General features: G+C 52.5%; 1 protein-coding gene across 1 annotated transcript in view; it reads right to left on the reverse strand.

Annotated features, from left to right (window-relative positions):
* EVC2 (EvC ciliary complex subunit 2) overlaps window positions 1–15,603 on the reverse strand; it is a 128,466-nt gene that overhangs the window by 11,296 nt on the left and 101,567 nt on the right. The window contains exons 17-18 of the mRNA XM_069495558.1: window positions 14,920–15,147; window positions 6,963–7,177 (exon numbers count right to left, since the gene is read on the reverse strand). Of these exons, the coding sequence (XP_069351659.1) occupies window positions 6,963–7,177; window positions 14,920–15,147 (443 nt within the window). The remainder of the gene's footprint in view (window positions 1–6,962; window positions 7,178–14,919; window positions 15,148–15,603) is intronic.

Below are 15,603 nucleotides of genomic sequence, written 5' to 3' on the forward strand. Positions count from 1 at the left end.
CGTGTCCTAAAGTCTCAGGATCTCCTGCGGGGAGAGCGTGAACGCTGCGTGTCCTAAAGTCTCAGGATCTCCTGCGGGGAGAGCGTGAACGCTGCGCGTCCTACAGTCTCAGGATCTCCTGCGGGGAGAGCGTGAACGCTGCGTGTCCTACAGTCTCAGGATCTCCTGCGGGGAGTGCGTGAACGCTGCGTGTCCTAAAGTCTCAGGATCTCCTGCGGGGAGAGCGTGAACGCTGCGTGTCCTACAGTCTCAGGATCTCCTGCGGGGAGTGCGTGAACGCTGCGTGTCCTAAAGTCTCAGGATCTCCTGCGGGGAGAGCGTGAACGCTGCGTGTCCTAAAGTCTCAGGATCTCCTGCGGGGAGTGCGTGAACGCTGCGCGTCCTACAGTCTCAGGATCTCCTGCGGGGAGTGCGTGAACGCTGCGTGTCCTAAAGTCTCAGGATCTCCTGCGGGGAGAGCGTGAACGCTGCGTGTCCTAAAGTCTCAGGATCTCCTGCGGGGAGAGCGTGAACGCTGCGCGTCCTACAGTCTCAGGATCTCCTGCGGGGAGTGCGTGAACGCTGCGTGTCCTAAAGTCTCAGGATCTCCTGCGGGGAGTGCGTGAACGCTGCGTGTCCTAAAGTCTCAGGATCTCCTGCGGGGAGAGCGTGAACGCTGCGCGTCCTACAGTCTCAGGATCTCCTGCGGGGAGTGCGTGAACGCTGCGTGTCCTAAAGTCTCAGGATCTCCTGCGGGGAGAGCGTGAACGCTGCGTGTCCTACAGTCTCAGGATCTCCTGCGGGGAGTGCGTGAACGCTGCGTGTCCTAAAGTCTCAGGATCTCCTGCGGGGAGAGCGTGAACGCTGCGTGTCCTAAAGTCTCAGGATCTCCAGCGGGGAGAGCGTGAACGCTGCGTGTCCTACAGTCTCAGGATCTCCTGCGGGGAGAGCGTGAACGCTGCGTGTCCTACAGTCTCAGGATCTCCTGCGGGGAGTGCGTGAACGCTGCGCGTCCTACAGTCTCAGGATCTCCAGCAGGGAGAGCGTGAACGCTGCGTGTCCTACAGTCTCAGGATCTCCTGCGGGGAGTGCGTGAACGCTGCGTGTCCTAAAGTCTCAGGATCTCCTGCGGGGAGAGCGTGAACGCTGCGTGTCCTACAGTCTCAGGATCTCCTGCGGGGAGTGCGTGAACGCTGCGTGTCCTAAAGTCTCAGGATCTCCTGCGGGGAGAGCGTGAACGCTGCGTGTCCTAAAGTCTCAGGATCTCCTGCGGGGAGAGCGTGAACGCTGCGTGTCCTACAGTCTCAGGATCTCCTGCGGGGAGTGCGTGAACGCTGCGTGTCCTAAAGTCTCAGGATCTCCTGCGGGGAGAGCGTGAACGCTGCGTGTCCTAAAGTCTCAGGATCTCCTGCGGGGAGAGCGTGAACGCTGCGTGTCCTACAGTCTCAGGATCTCCTGCGGGGAGAGCGTGAACGCTGCGTGTCCTAAAGTCTCAGGATCTCCTGCGGGGAGAGAGTGAACGCTGCGTGTCCTAAAGTCTCAGGATCTCCTGCGGGGAGAGCGTGAACGCTGCGTGTCCTAAAGTCTCAGGATCTCCTGCGGGGAGAGCGTGAACGCTGCGTGTCCTACAGTCTCAGGATCTCCTGCGGGGAGAGCGTGAACGCTGCGTGTCCTACAGTCTCAGGATCTCCTGCGGGGAGAGCGTGAACGCTGCGTGTCCTAAAGTCTCAGGATCTCCTGCGGGGAGAGCGTGAACGCTGCGTGTCCTAAAGTCTCAGGATCTCCTGCGGGGAGGGTGTGAACGCTGCGCGTCCTAAAGTCTCAGGATCTCCTGCGGGGAGAGCGTGAACGCTGCGTGTCCTATAGTCTCAGGATCTCCTGCGGGGAGAGCGTGAACGCTGCGTGTCCTACAGTCTCAGGATCTCCTGCGGGGAGAGCGTGAACGCTGCGTGTCCTACAGTCTCAGGATCTCCTGCGGGGAGTGCGTGAACGCTGCGTGTCCTACAGTCTCAGGATCTCCTGCGGGGAGAGCGTGAACGCTGCGTGTCCTACAGTCTCAGGATCTCCTGCGGGGAGGGCGTGAACGCTGCGTGTCCTACAGTCTCAGGATCTCCTGCGGGGAGAGCGTGAACGCTGCGTGTCCTACAGTCTCAGGATCTCCTGCGGGGAGAGCGTGAACGCTGCGTGTCCTAAAGTCTCAGGATCTCCTGCGGGGAGAGCGTGAACGCTGCGTGTCCTAAAGTCTCAGGATCTCCTGCGGGGAGAGCGTGAACGCTGCGTGTCCTACAGTCTCAGGATCTCCTGCGGGGAGAGCGTGAACGCTGCGTGTCCTACAGTCTCAGGATCTCCTGCGGGGAGAGCGTGAACGCTGCGTGTCCTACAGTCTCAGGATCTCCTGCGGGGAGAGCGTGAACGCTGCGTGTCCTAAAGTCTCAGGATCTCCTGCGGGGAGGGTGTGAACGCTGCGCGTCCTAAAGTCTCAGGATCTCCTGCGGGGAGGGCGTGAACGCTGCGTGTCCTATAGTCTCAGGATCTCCTGCGGGGAGGGCGTGAACGCTGCGTGTCCTATAGTCTCAGGATCTCCAGCGGGGAGTGCGTGAACGCTGCGTGTCCTACAGTCTCAGGATCTCCTGCGGGGAGAGCGTGAACGCTGCGTGTCCTAAAGTCTCAGGATCTCCTGCGGGGAGGGCGTGAACGCTGCGTGTCCTACAGTCTCAGGATCTCCAGCGGGGAGTGCGTGAACGCTGCGTGTCCTACAGTCTCAGGATCTCCTGCGGGGAGAGCATGAACGCTGCGCGTCCTAAAGTCTCAGGATCTCCAGCGGGGAGAGCGTGAACGCTGCGTGTCCTACAGTCTCAGGATCTCCTGCGGGGAGTGCGTGAACGCTGCGTGTCCTACAGTCTCAGGATCTCCTGCGGGGAGAGCGTGAACGCTGTGTGTCCTACAGTCTCAGGATCTCCTGCGGGGAGGGCGTGAACGCTGCGTGTCCTACAGTCTCAGGATCTCCTGCGGGGAGAGCGTGAACGCTGCGTGTCCTACACTCTCAGGATCTCCTGCGGGGAGAGCGTGAACGCTGCGTGTCCTACAGTCTCAGGATCTCCAGCGGGGAGGGCGTGAACGCTGCGTGTCCTACAGTCTCAGGATCTCCTGCGGGGAGAGCGTGAACGCTGCGTGTCCTACAGTCTCAGGATCTCCAGCGGGGAGGGCGTGAACGCTGCGTGTCCTACAGTCTCAGGATCTCCTGCGGGGAGGGCGTGAACGCTGCGTGTCCTACAGTCTCAGGATCTCCTGCGGGGAGAGCGTGAACGCTGCGCGTCCTAAAGTCTCAGGATCTCCTGCGGGGAGGGCGTGAACGCTGCGTGTCCTACAGTCTCAGGATCTCCTGCGGGGAGGGCGTGAACGCTGCGTGTCCTACAGTCTCAGGATCTCCTGCGGGGAGGGCGTGAACGCTGCGTGTCCTACAGTCTCAGGATCTCCTGCGGGGAGAGCGTGAACGCTGCGTGTCCTACAGTCTCAGGATCTCCTGCGGGGAGAGCGTGAACGCTGCGTGTCCTACAGTCTCAGGATCTCCTGCGGGGAGAGCGTGAACGCTGCGTGTCCTACAGTCTCAGGATCTCCTGCGGGGAGAGTGTGAACGCTGCGTGTCCTACAGTCTCAGGATCTCCTGCGGGGAGAGCGTGAACGCTGCGCGTCCTACAGTCTCAGGATCTCCAGCAGGGAGAGCGTGAACGCTGCGTGTCCTACAGTCTCAGGATCTCCTGCGGGGAGTGCGTGAACGCTGCGTGTCCTAAAGTCTCAGGATCTCCTGCGGGGAGAGCGTGAACGCTGCGTGTCCTACAGTCTCAGGATCTCCTGCGGGGAGTGCGTGAACGCTGCGTGTCCTAAAGTCTCAGGATCTCCTGCGGGGAGAGCGTGAACGCTGCGTGTCCTAAAGTCTCAGGATCTCCTGCGGGGAGAGCGTGAACGCTGCGTGTCCTACAGTCTCAGGATCTCCTGCGGGGAGTGCGTGAACGCTGCGTGTCCTAAAGTCTCAGGATCTCCTGCGGGGAGAGCGTGAACGCTGCGTGTCCTACAGTCTCAGGATCTCCTGCGGGGAGAGCGTGAACGCTGCGTGTCCTAAAGTCTCAGGATCTCCTGCGGGGAGAGCGTGAACGCTGCGTGTCCTAAAGTCTCAGGATCTCCTGCGGGGAGAGCGTGAACGCTGCGTGTCCTAAAGTCTCAGGATCTCCTGCGGGGAGAGCGTGAACGCTGCACGTCTTAAAGTCTCAGGATCTCCTGCGGGGAGTGCGTGAACGCTGCGTGTCCTAAAGTCTCAGGATCTCCTGCGGGGAGGGTGTGAACGCTGCGCGTCCTACAGTCTCAGGATCTCCTGCGGGGAGTGCGTGAACGCTGCGTGTCCTAAAGTCTCAGGATCTCCTGCGGGGAGGGTGTGAACGCTGCGTGTCCTACAGTCTCAGGATCTCCTGCGGGGAGAGCGTGAACGCTGCGTGTCCTACAGTCTCAGGATCTCCTGCGGGGAGTGCGTGAACGCTGCGCGTCCTAAAGTCTCAGGATCTCCTGCGGGGAGGGCGTGAACGCTGCGTGTCCTATAGTCTCAGGATCTCCTGCGGGGAGGGCGTGAACGCTGCGTGTCCTATAGTCTCAGGATCTCCAGCGGGGAGTGCGTGAACGCTGCGCGTCCTACAGTCTCAGGATCTCCTTTGGGGAGTGCGTGAACGCTGCGCGTCCTACAGTCTCAGGATCTCCTTTGGGGAGAGCGTGAACGCTGCGCGTCCTACAGTCTCAGGATCTCCTGCGGGGAGAGCGTGAACGCTGCGTGTCCTACAGTCTCAGGATCTCCTGCGGGGAGAGCGTGAACGCTGCGTGTCCTACAGTCTCAGGATCTCCTGCGGGGAGGGCGTGAACGCTGCGTGTCCTAAAGTCTCAGGATCTCCTGCGGGGAGAGCGTGAACGCTGCGTGTCCTACAGTCTCAGGATCTCCTGCGGGGAGAGCGTGAACGCTGCGTGTCCTACAGTCTCAGGATCTCCTGCGGGGAGAGCGTGAACGCTGCGTGTCCTAAAGTCTCAGGATCTCCTGCGGGGAGAGCGTGAACGCTGCGTGTCCTACAGTCTCAGGATCTCCTGCGGGGAGAGCGTGAACGCTGCGTGTCCTAAAGTCTCAGGATCTCCTGCGGGGAGAGCGTGAACGCTGCGTGTCCTACAGTCTCAGGATCTCCTGCGGGGAGAGCGTGAACGCTGCGTGTCCTAAATTCTCAGGATCTCCAGCGGGGAGAGCGTGAACGCTGCGTGTCCTAAAGTCTCAGGATCTCCTGCGGGGAGAGCGTGAACGCTGCGTGTCCTAAAGTCTCAGGATCTCCTGCGGGGAGAGCGTGAACGCTGCGTGTCCTACAGTCTCAGGATCTCCTGCGGGGAGGGCGTGAACGCTGCACGTCTTAAAGTCTCAGGATCTCCTGCGGGGAGAGCGTGAACGCTGCGCGTCCTACAGTCTCAGGATCTCCTGCGGGGAGAGCGTGAACGCTGCGCGTCCTACAGTCTCAGGATCTCCTGCGGGGAGAGCGTGAACGCTGCGTGTCCTACAGTCTCAGGATCTCCTGCGGGGAGAGCGTGAACGCTGCGTGTCCTAAAGTCTCAGGATCTCCTGCGGGGAGAGCGTGAACTCTGCACGTCCTAAATTCTCAGGATCTCCTGCGGGGAGAGCGTGAACGCTGCACGTCTTAAAGTCTCAGGATCTCCTGTGGGGAGAGCGTGAACGCTGCGTGTCCTACAGTCTCAGGATCTCCTGCGGGGAGGGCGTGAACGCTGCGTGTCCTACAGTCTCAGGATCTCCTGTGGGGAGAGCGTGAACGCTGCACGTCTTAAAGTCTCAGGATCTCCAGCGGGGAGAGCGTGAACGCTGCGCGTCCTACAGTCTCAGGATCTCCTGCGGGGAGAGCGTGAACGCTGCGCGTCCTACAGTCTCAGGATCTCCAGCGGGGAGAGCGTGAACGCTGCGTGTCCTAAAGTCTCAGGATCTCCAGCGGGGAGAGCGTGAACGCTGCGTGTCCTAAAGTCTCAGGATCTCCAGCGGGGAGAGCGTGAACGCTGCGTGTCCTAAAGTCTCAGGATCTCCTGCGGGGAGCGCGTGAACGCTGCGCGTCCTAAAGTCTCAGGCTGACCTGAGCCAACGCCTCTGAGCAGCTCCCTCGACCACACAGATTCGGTGGAGCTGAATGGCGCTTTGATGTCGTGCTCACACAGAAAAGCATAATCAAATAAATTAAAATCTCCTATAATCCCCCCACCCAGAAATCACATCCATTACAATTTGCTCTATTTCCTTCTAATTAATTTGGGTGTGTTTTAAAAAATTAATCACACTGTGTATAGCATCTACATGCTCTCCCTTCCATATCAATATTATATTCATGGTGGAAAATTATGAAGTTACTAAAAATTATGTTTCTCTAAGAGTTCTTAATGCCACAGCCATGGCTAACTGCCTAAAGTTCAGTGGAAAAGAATGCAAAGAACAAACAGGAAGACTGGGGTTCTGTCCGTTTTACAATTTTATAAGGCAGGGTGCCAACACCCGTGTTCACGGTAGAGCTGGGAAAAGGCCTGCGGTCGAGCCCATTGTTTTGCACCAGTGTCGGCCCCTGGTTTGGATACGGGACCATGATTACGTACGATGGCACCAACTGGGGGACGCTGGTGCAGGGGACATGTGACCTTTCCTACTATCTTTGCAACTTCTTCTGAATCTATAATTATTCAGAAATGAAAAGTTTAAAAATATTGCTTAGTGAACTTCCATGATATTAAACTGAAAGAGACAATGCAGAAGGGTGGCAGGGCAGCAGCGGGACCCACAAAGCTAGCAGCTTGCGGCCGAGCACTTCAGTGACTGGCAGGCAGGAGGGTGGGGCGGGCGGGCGAGGTCGGGCTGACCTGGAGAGGCCCGCAGGGGACCGACGACGCGCAACGCCACAGGGCGCTCGGCCTACCTCTGCTGGTGCTGCTCCAGGAACTTCTGGGCCCTGCTCAGGGCCTGCCGCAGGACGCTGGCAACCTGCCCTTCGGAATCCACCTCCCCAGGCTCGTTCAGAAGCCCGGGCCCGTCGGCCACCCACTGCTGCCAGCTCGCCAGGGCCTGCTGCTGCTGGGCCGCCTCCTGCTGCGCCAGCTGGGCCTCCAGCTTCCTCTCCAGCTCCTGCAGCTCCTGCACAAGGAGGGGCAGGCGGTGAGTCCTGCTGCCAGGCCAGTGGGCTGCAGGACGGGCTCTGCAAGCCTGTCACGACCGGGTCTTACCAGGCTCCTCCATCCAGCTGTGCCACGTGGTGCCATGTGACTGCACCAGTCTCTCACACCTGCGTGTCTTTGCACATGCTGTTCCCTGCACCTGCAGAGTCTCTCCCTGTTTGCCTGACCAGTCCCGAGTCTTCTTTCACGCCCTGGCTTAAGGAGAATCTCCTTAGTGAAGGGCTCCCTAAGACCCTGGAAGATGCAGACACCCTGCCCTCACGTGCCCACCCACCACCCCCCGTACGTGCCCACTCCCCCAGTGGCCTGAAGTCGCGGCCCGCACCCTCCTGCTAGAGTGTGGGCTCCCTGAGGGCGGGGCTGCGCCTCCTCCTTCCTGTGTGCACCTGTGTGCGGTGTGCTTGGCAGCTGACAGCTGCCACCGCACACCGTGGAGGACCTGCACGCACCTGCCATGGTGAAGGCCACGCTAGTGCCATGGCGCCGTCCTGTGTGCTTACGTGTGTTAATCCGGCTCAATCCCTGTAACACCCTTCAGAACACATGCTCTCAGTTCCTTGTGTTGTAGATGAGGAAATCAGAGCAGAGAGAGTTAAAGTAATTTGCCAGGTGATACAACTTTTAAGTGGCAGAGTCAAAACATGAGGCCAGGCCAGCTGGCTCCAGGATCGTGTTCTTAACCACTAGGCTACACTGCCTCTTGCTGGCCAAAAAGAAGAAATTTGCATTCTTAGGCCATCAGAAGTAGATAATCTCAGCACAAGGGACTGTCCGCAGCCTGCTTAGGTGGGTGAGGGAGGTAGGCAGGAGGGCTCCAGGCCTTGGAGAATGCAGGCACATTTAACCCATTATTCACCAGACTGGCCAGTGCTGTAAGTAGGGGTGAAGGGTGGGGGTGGGGTTTAGTCCTAAGAGGCCTGGGAAGGATTTCATCAGGGGATAGTGGTCCTTGATCCTCCTAAAATATGTGGCAAATGGTCTGTCTTTCTGCAGAGGGGCCAAAGCTTACATCAAACTCCCAAAAGGGTCCCAAAGCCAAAGACTCAGAAACGCAACTTGAGAACAAGACAGAAATAACAGCTGCAGAGATAAACTGAGGCTGTGGCATGGAGAGCCTTATAGATAAGCTGAGCACTTGGTGTTGTCCCCAGGGCCGTGTGAAGTCTTTGAAAGCTCCTGAGCAGGGCTCCTGGCATGCTGAGCTTGGTAACTGTGACCATCCCTCTAGTCACGGCATCCCACACGGAAACATAACCCGACACAGTTTCCAACAGCATGTTCTGTCAAGATGCCAGCATGGCCAGGAGCCTGGGTTGGAGACCAGACTTCTGCCGACATGCCACCCCAGCCCACCATATGGAAAGGAAGGCTCTAACCCAGACCTGTCACTGTCACCAGAGAAGCAATGGGGCACAAAGAGTGGCTTTTCAAGTACCAGGTGAGCCCTACTTAGGAACAGAAAATAAAGTGGAGGGCCAGGCATGGTGGCTCACGCCTGTAATCCTAGCATTTTGGGAGCCCAAGGCAGGAGTTTCACTTGAGGCCAGGAGTTCAAATCTGGACAATATGGCAAGACCCCATCTCTACAAAAAATAATAAAAATTAGCTGGGCATGATGGTGCACACCTGTAGTCCCAGCTACTCGGGAGGCTGAGGTGGGAGGATCGCTTGAGCCCAGGAGTTCAAGGCTGCAGTGAGCTGTGATCGCACCACTGCACTCCAGCCTGGGTGACAGAGTGAGACCCTGTAGGGAAAGAAAAACAAAGAGAGAAAGAGAAGAAGAGAGGAACAAGGAAGGAAGGAAGGAAAGAGGGAAGGAAGGAAGGAAGGAAATAAGAAAGATACAAGATAAAGATATAAGATAAAATAAAGAAAGAGAGAGAGAGAGGAGGAAGGAACGAAGGAAGGAAAGATATAAGAAAGATATAAGATGAAATAAATAAATAAATAAATAAAAGAGAGAGAGGAAGGAGGGAAGGAAGGGAGGGAAAGGAATGAAGGCAAAGAAAAGAAAAGAAAAAAAACGAACATGGAAGTATGTTCCAGTTTATAATCTGCCGATGGCAAATTTGCCCAGAGCTTCGGTCCTGTCCCCGAAGCCCTGCAACACCCCGACATCTGCCTGCCATTTAGCACATCTGGAATTCAAAACTCAGTTCTGGAATTGTCTTCTTTAATGCTTGCTTTCCTCACTAGATTTTCAATGCTGAGGGCAGGGACTCATGCGGTAGCTGACTTGTTTCCTTTCTCCCCAGCAGTGAGCACAGGGCTTGGCTGACGGAGGAAGTGATGATGGTGGTGGTGGTGGCGGCAGCTAGCATTTACCAAATGCCTCTACTGTGCCAAATTTCATTCAGAGTATTTGTACATGAATTAGTTTATTTAATCTTCACAAAATAATGCAAGGTAGAATATATTATTTTCCCATTTTGTACATAAGGAAACAGGCACAGAGTCTGAAGTGCATCTGAAATCACAGAGCTGTGCGAGACGGTCAGGAGGGACCTCGGCTCTCCTGCGTCTAGGGAGCGCGGCACAGTGTGTGTGGGATGAACGAGCCGACAGATGATGACAGGTGAATGGATGGAAGGATGGATGCCAGAAAGACAGACAGATGGATGGATGGATGGATAGACAGACAGACAGAGTTCCAAGCCTTTTGGGGGGCACAAGGGATTCAGGGATGAATGAGACGTGGCCCCTGGACTCTGAGAACTCACAGTCTAGTGACGCAGACAGTTGTGTAAACACAGTCACAGTGACGGGAAAGGCCATCACCTGCTTCAGGATGGAGGGTAATGGGAACAGAGAGCTGGGAGAGAGCAACTCTGCTGGAGGGAATCATGGATGGCTTCAAAGAGGAGGCAACATTCAAGCCTGTCTTAGAATATGCACTGACATTTGCAAAGAGGTGTGGCAGAAGCGCTTTAGGCAGAGAACCTTCAAAGGAACAGATGCCTAAATGTGTCTCAAGCACTCGGGGGACAGCAAGCAGTCCAGGGACCAAAATGCAGGGTCCTAGGAAGGGAGTGGTGAATGGTGGGATTCTACAGTGCAGAGCTGGGGACGGGGCTTCGTAGCATCACTTTTACTTTTCAGAGACATCCCTTGGTGGCAGGGTGGAGAGGGGCTGGAGCAGGGAGAAGGGAGGTGGGCAGAGGGGATGTGAGGGCAGGAGAATGGGCTGTGGAGGGAAGGTTTAAAGTCTGCTTTCCAGCTGCGGGACCTTGGTGAAATGACTGAACCCGCCTAAGCCTCAGCTCCTTCATCTGTAGAATGGGTATACAAATGTCATGGGGTGGACATAAAGTTTAAACACTTAACCCTGTGCCTTGGACTTAATGAGAGCTCAATGGATGTTGCCAAATATTAATGTTATTTTTGTATTTCAGGCCTAGAAAGTCAGAGCAGTGAGGTTGGGCAGCAGAAGTTGGAAGTAGGAAAACTCCAGCAGAATCAACAGGTGATGCTGAGGGAAGAGCAGAGGGAGACGCCCAGGGCAGGTTCGGAAAGTGGGTACACAGCAATTTAAACTGACATGCAAACCCAGTGGGCACGCTGGTCTGGGGCCACGCTGCCTGCCGAGAGTAAGTCCACCCTGCTCCAGTTTCCCATCACTGCCACCGGCCCTCTGAGCCAGTTAAGGCTTGCATGTGTTCTAGTTTTACAAAATGAGTCTAAATCTTTCATCGAACGAGCTACACTTGATATAGTTTTCTTAGGAGTCATTTCTTCCAAAACATTTTATTTCATGCTTTTTTGATTTTCCTGAAGGTTTACCAGCTTACAAGCCCATTCACAATGGGAAATCGGTTTACACAGAATGAGCAAATTACAAAATGAAAGTCTAATATCTGGAGCAAAACAACAGGCTTGTCTTCCCTCCCAGTGCAAGCTGAAGGAAAAAAATGCACTATATCCATTGCCTTACCACCAATTTAGTAATACAATGTCATCTGATCTATTATCAGTCATTTCCAATTCAGAACACATTAACTCTTTTGTTCTAAACAAACTAGAGATAGGAAGAATTGATGGCACCCAAAAGAGCTTTAAGAGAAAATGGAAATGTAAGTGCTGTACCCCCCGATTACTAACAAAAATCAGGGTGGTCTCAAGGCAACAGCACCACACAGTGCTTTAGGGCTGAACTGACGGTGTTTCTCAAGCACTTGGGCTGAGCAGATGAATCGTGAACTGAAAGCCAGAGGCCCCTAGCACCTGTCTCCACCCCTGACTCAATAAATCTCTTCCCTTCCCTCCCACTGGAATGCGGGCCGCAGCCCACCTCCGTGCCGGCCACCTTCGTGCCGGCCACCTCCGAGCCGGCCACCTCCAAGTGTGATACTTGCTGTGCGTTGTGGGAAAGTGCTCTGTTGACGTTTCCTCCTATCATTAATTTGCTAGGGAGTTTTATCTTAAATGGGTGTCCAATAAAAGACTTATACTGTATATACTGAAAGTATCACATAAATCCCCCTCCCAACTTGATCTGTGAATCAGGTAAATTTTGTAAATGGGTGTTCTAATGTTAAACCAACCTATATTCCTGGGATAAACTCAACCTGGCCATAATGTCTTAAAAATTTTTATAGATGACTGGATTATATTAACAATATTTTGTTTACAAATTGTACATTTATGTTCACAAGTAAGACTGAACCATACTTGTTCTTTTTTGCACTATTCGTGTCTGGTTTTGGTGTCAAAGTTATCAGAGCATCATAAAATGAGGAATATTTCCTATTTTTCTGATACCATGAATAATTTACATATGAGATTGGCAAACTACCTTAAAGTTTGGTGAAGCTCACCTGTAAAACTATTGGGACTCAGTTTTCTTTGTATATATCTTTTTTATTGTATATATGTTGGAAGATTCTTAACTACTAAATCAAATTTTTTCATGGTAATAGAATGATACAGACTTTTTTTCTTACTTGAGTCAATTGTGGTGATTTATATTTTTCTTAAAAATTTCCATTTCATATCAGTTTTCAAATTCATCTATATAAAGTTGTTAATAGCATTCTCTCATTTTTAAAAAGTCTACTTCACCTATAGTTATGCTGCTCTTTATACTCTTGATATTATTTACTTGTCCTTTATTTTTTTTAATGGTTGGTCTTGCCAGGGATTTGTATATTTTGCTGTATCGATTCTCTCTATGGTAGTTTTGTTTCTTTATGCTGTGTTCTTTCCTTTACTTTCTACAGGTGCATTTATTGTTGTTTCCATCCTTTTAATATGATCTTAATAGTGAGCTTTTCTTCTTTTCTAGTATGTTTGAGGCATCAATTTCCCTCTAAAAACAGCTTCAGCTGAATTTCACACATTTTGATATGTTACAGTTACATTATTTTTCTGTTCTATGTGTCTTTAAATTTTCATTATGATTTCTTTCATGAATTATTCGGAAGTATGTTTTAAAATTTCCAAAGTCCAAAGTATGGACGTTTTGTAATTACCTTTTTTTAACTGAATTAAATTGATTTGCCCGTTGTCAAAAGGTGGTCACAATGACATGGCATAGTTATTTTTAACTGTTTCAACGAGTGCTGAAGAACAATATATGTTCATTAACAATCAGCAGGGACGTTCTGCATATGTACATTAAAACCAGTTTGTTAAATGGGTTACTCAGTTCATCTATATCCTTTCTTGGGTTTCATCTGATCAACCAATCAACCACTGAAAGAACTGTGCTGAAATTTCCCATTATTGTGATATATTTATCAATTTCTCCCTGTGCTATCAATTTTTCTTTTTGTTATTTTGAGTCTTTTATTAAGTATATGCAAGTTTAGAATCACTATATACTTTAGGTAAATGAAATTTTAAAATCACTTTTGTATTATCAATAATTTCAAAAATCATTATTTTATATTCTATGCTTATAATTCAGAAACCTAAATTCTTCAGGGATCTTAATGTGTGTTTTTTTGCTTGTTTGTTTCTCCTGTATATAGGTCATCTTGGCTTGCTTTTTTATGTGTTCAGTGACTTTTTTCTTCAATTGGGAGCTCAGATTTGGCTGACCTTAACCTGTGGAAATCCCGAGGGGCCCCCTGAGAATATTTTTCTCAGGAGAGGATGTGTCTTTGCTCCCGGACAGGTGGCCAACCTGGAACCATTTGAATTTAATTTATCACCGTGTAGGTTTCCTGACCGAACTGCCAAAATACATTGGACACATTCTCCATGTTAGTGGAAGGCTTTGATTAAAAACTCATAAGGATTCTTCCTCATCAGACTGCAAAAAGGATTTTAAAAAAACCCACCCAGGGAGACTTTCCTGCGCACCTGGAGCAGGTGTGGAGACAGGTTTTGCCAGCAGGGGGATTCTCGCCCGCCCCTCACTGGGAGTTCCACCTCAGGGCTCGTCTCCTGTTCGCCCAGAGCGAATCCCCACCTCCCTGCGTTGCAGCGTTTAGGCTCTGCTCCGTGAGGAAACTAGCTCCTCAGTTTGCTTTCCTCTACTTCTGAGTTCAGCTTATTCTGGGATATGTCTTAGAGATTTTCCACATTCTCTTGTGAATTCACAAAGCATTTAAAAGAAGGCTCATTTTTCTTTGTCCAATGTCTGCATGTTCTGTGTTGGAATATCTATAACGCCTCTACTTCCTTTCTATCCCCCAAATCGTTGTCACAATGCAGGATACATAGTGTTTGTCCAAAACACAGTTTTGGACTCTTCAGCATCTACTATTACTTGTTGCTTTTCAAAGAAAGTATGGGAACCCCCTTGGCACACCCCGCTGGTGCAGCCCACGAACATGACACAGCGGGTGGAAGTCAGAAATAGATTCAATGTCCTTGCACTGATCAGCTACGTGGTCTTCACAAAGAACTTGGCCTGCCACCTGCCCAAATCTGTTTCTTTACCCGAGAATTGAGCATAATAACAGCACCTACTTCACAGCAGGGCTCAGTAATTAATCAACATAATGAATGACAAAGAGCATAATTGTAAAGCAACATAAAATTGCAACTTATTATTAATCATGCTTAAATGATAATCTTGAGAAGTCTAATTAAAGAATTATTAATGCTCAAACGAGAGCATGTCCGTTCACCATACTAGGGACTCAGTGAAAGTGAGGTCCTTTTTCCTCACTGTAAGTAATTATGATAATAGCTGATGATAAATTAAATTCTAAAATCTACACATAAAGGACTAAACTAGGTACTCAAAATACTTGTTACCACATCTTTTGTTTTATGGATATACCTCTCACACCTTAAAAGAATGTAGCATGTAGGAATAATGGGAATAATTAGAATTATAAAAATAGTAACATATATGAAAGCAATAAATAATCCAACGTATGGTTGCATTCAGGATGCAGTGATTGAGAGAGACGCTGTTGGCGTGCACAGCACCAGGAAGGAAACGACGCTGCCCACGAAGCCAGGACACACGCCCTTGACTGGAAGCCGCGTCCCCGCTCCCGAGATGTTAAAATGCAAAGGGGATGCTTCTCAGAGGCAATGCAACAGAGCTGTCTAGGTTGAGAGTGCAAAAGTGCTCTCAGATAAGTCACCTCGCTTAATCCCCACCCAACCCCTGAAGCACAGGCAGGTCTGGGGACCGCAGCCCATTCCACGGTGGGAGACACAGAGGCCGTACCAGAAAGGACCAAGGGATGGCAGTGGCCAGCTCCGCCCCCCACGCCCCCCGCCCCCCACGCCAGCACTCACGGGGCTATGCGACTCCAGGATCTGGGCGCAGGCCGACTTGGTCAGCGTCTCCGACACACTCAGCTCCTCCAGGAGCAGGTCCTGGATGCTGAGCAGGGCGGTGTAGGCCGACAGTGTCTCAGTCACCCGGGCCGCCTTCTGGAACTGCAGAGCCACAAGCGCCTCGGCGAAGCGGCCTTCCTGGGCCTCCAGCCGCTGCACTCTCTCCCGCAGCAACTCGCCGCGAACCTGGGAGGAGACAAGCCCCAAACCAGAGAGCAGGGAGTGGGTGGAGCGGGACAGCGAGCAGCTTTTTTAGGGTTCACAGATTCAGGGTTCTGAGGAGCATCCCCGAGGTTCCGGTGAGGCAGCACTGGGAACCCGCAGGCAGCAACTGACGATAGGGCGTCCCTGCTTATGAAGCCTCCAAGGGGCTCTCAGAGTCGAGCTGTCCTCCAACCCACATCCATCAGCTCAAAGGTCAATCCAAGCCCGTCACCATCCTGCTTAAAACCCTTCAGAGGCTCCTCATGTCCCAGAGGATGGAAGCTCCAGCTTCTTAGCACGGGCTCCGAGGCCCTTCCCACCCCGAGCCCAGCGAGGTCCCTCTGGACAGGTCTGTCCTGCTCTCCTGCTCCCCCACCACACCACCCCTGGCACCCCGTCATTCCTGGTCTCACCTGTGCCCTGCACGCCATGCTCTGG

Source organism: Eulemur rufifrons, chromosome 20 (genome assembly GCF_041146395.1).
Source record: "Eulemur rufifrons isolate Redbay chromosome 20, OSU_ERuf_1, whole genome shotgun sequence".
NCBI classification, from domain to species: domain Eukaryota; kingdom Metazoa; phylum Chordata; class Mammalia; order Primates; family Lemuridae; genus Eulemur; species Eulemur rufifrons.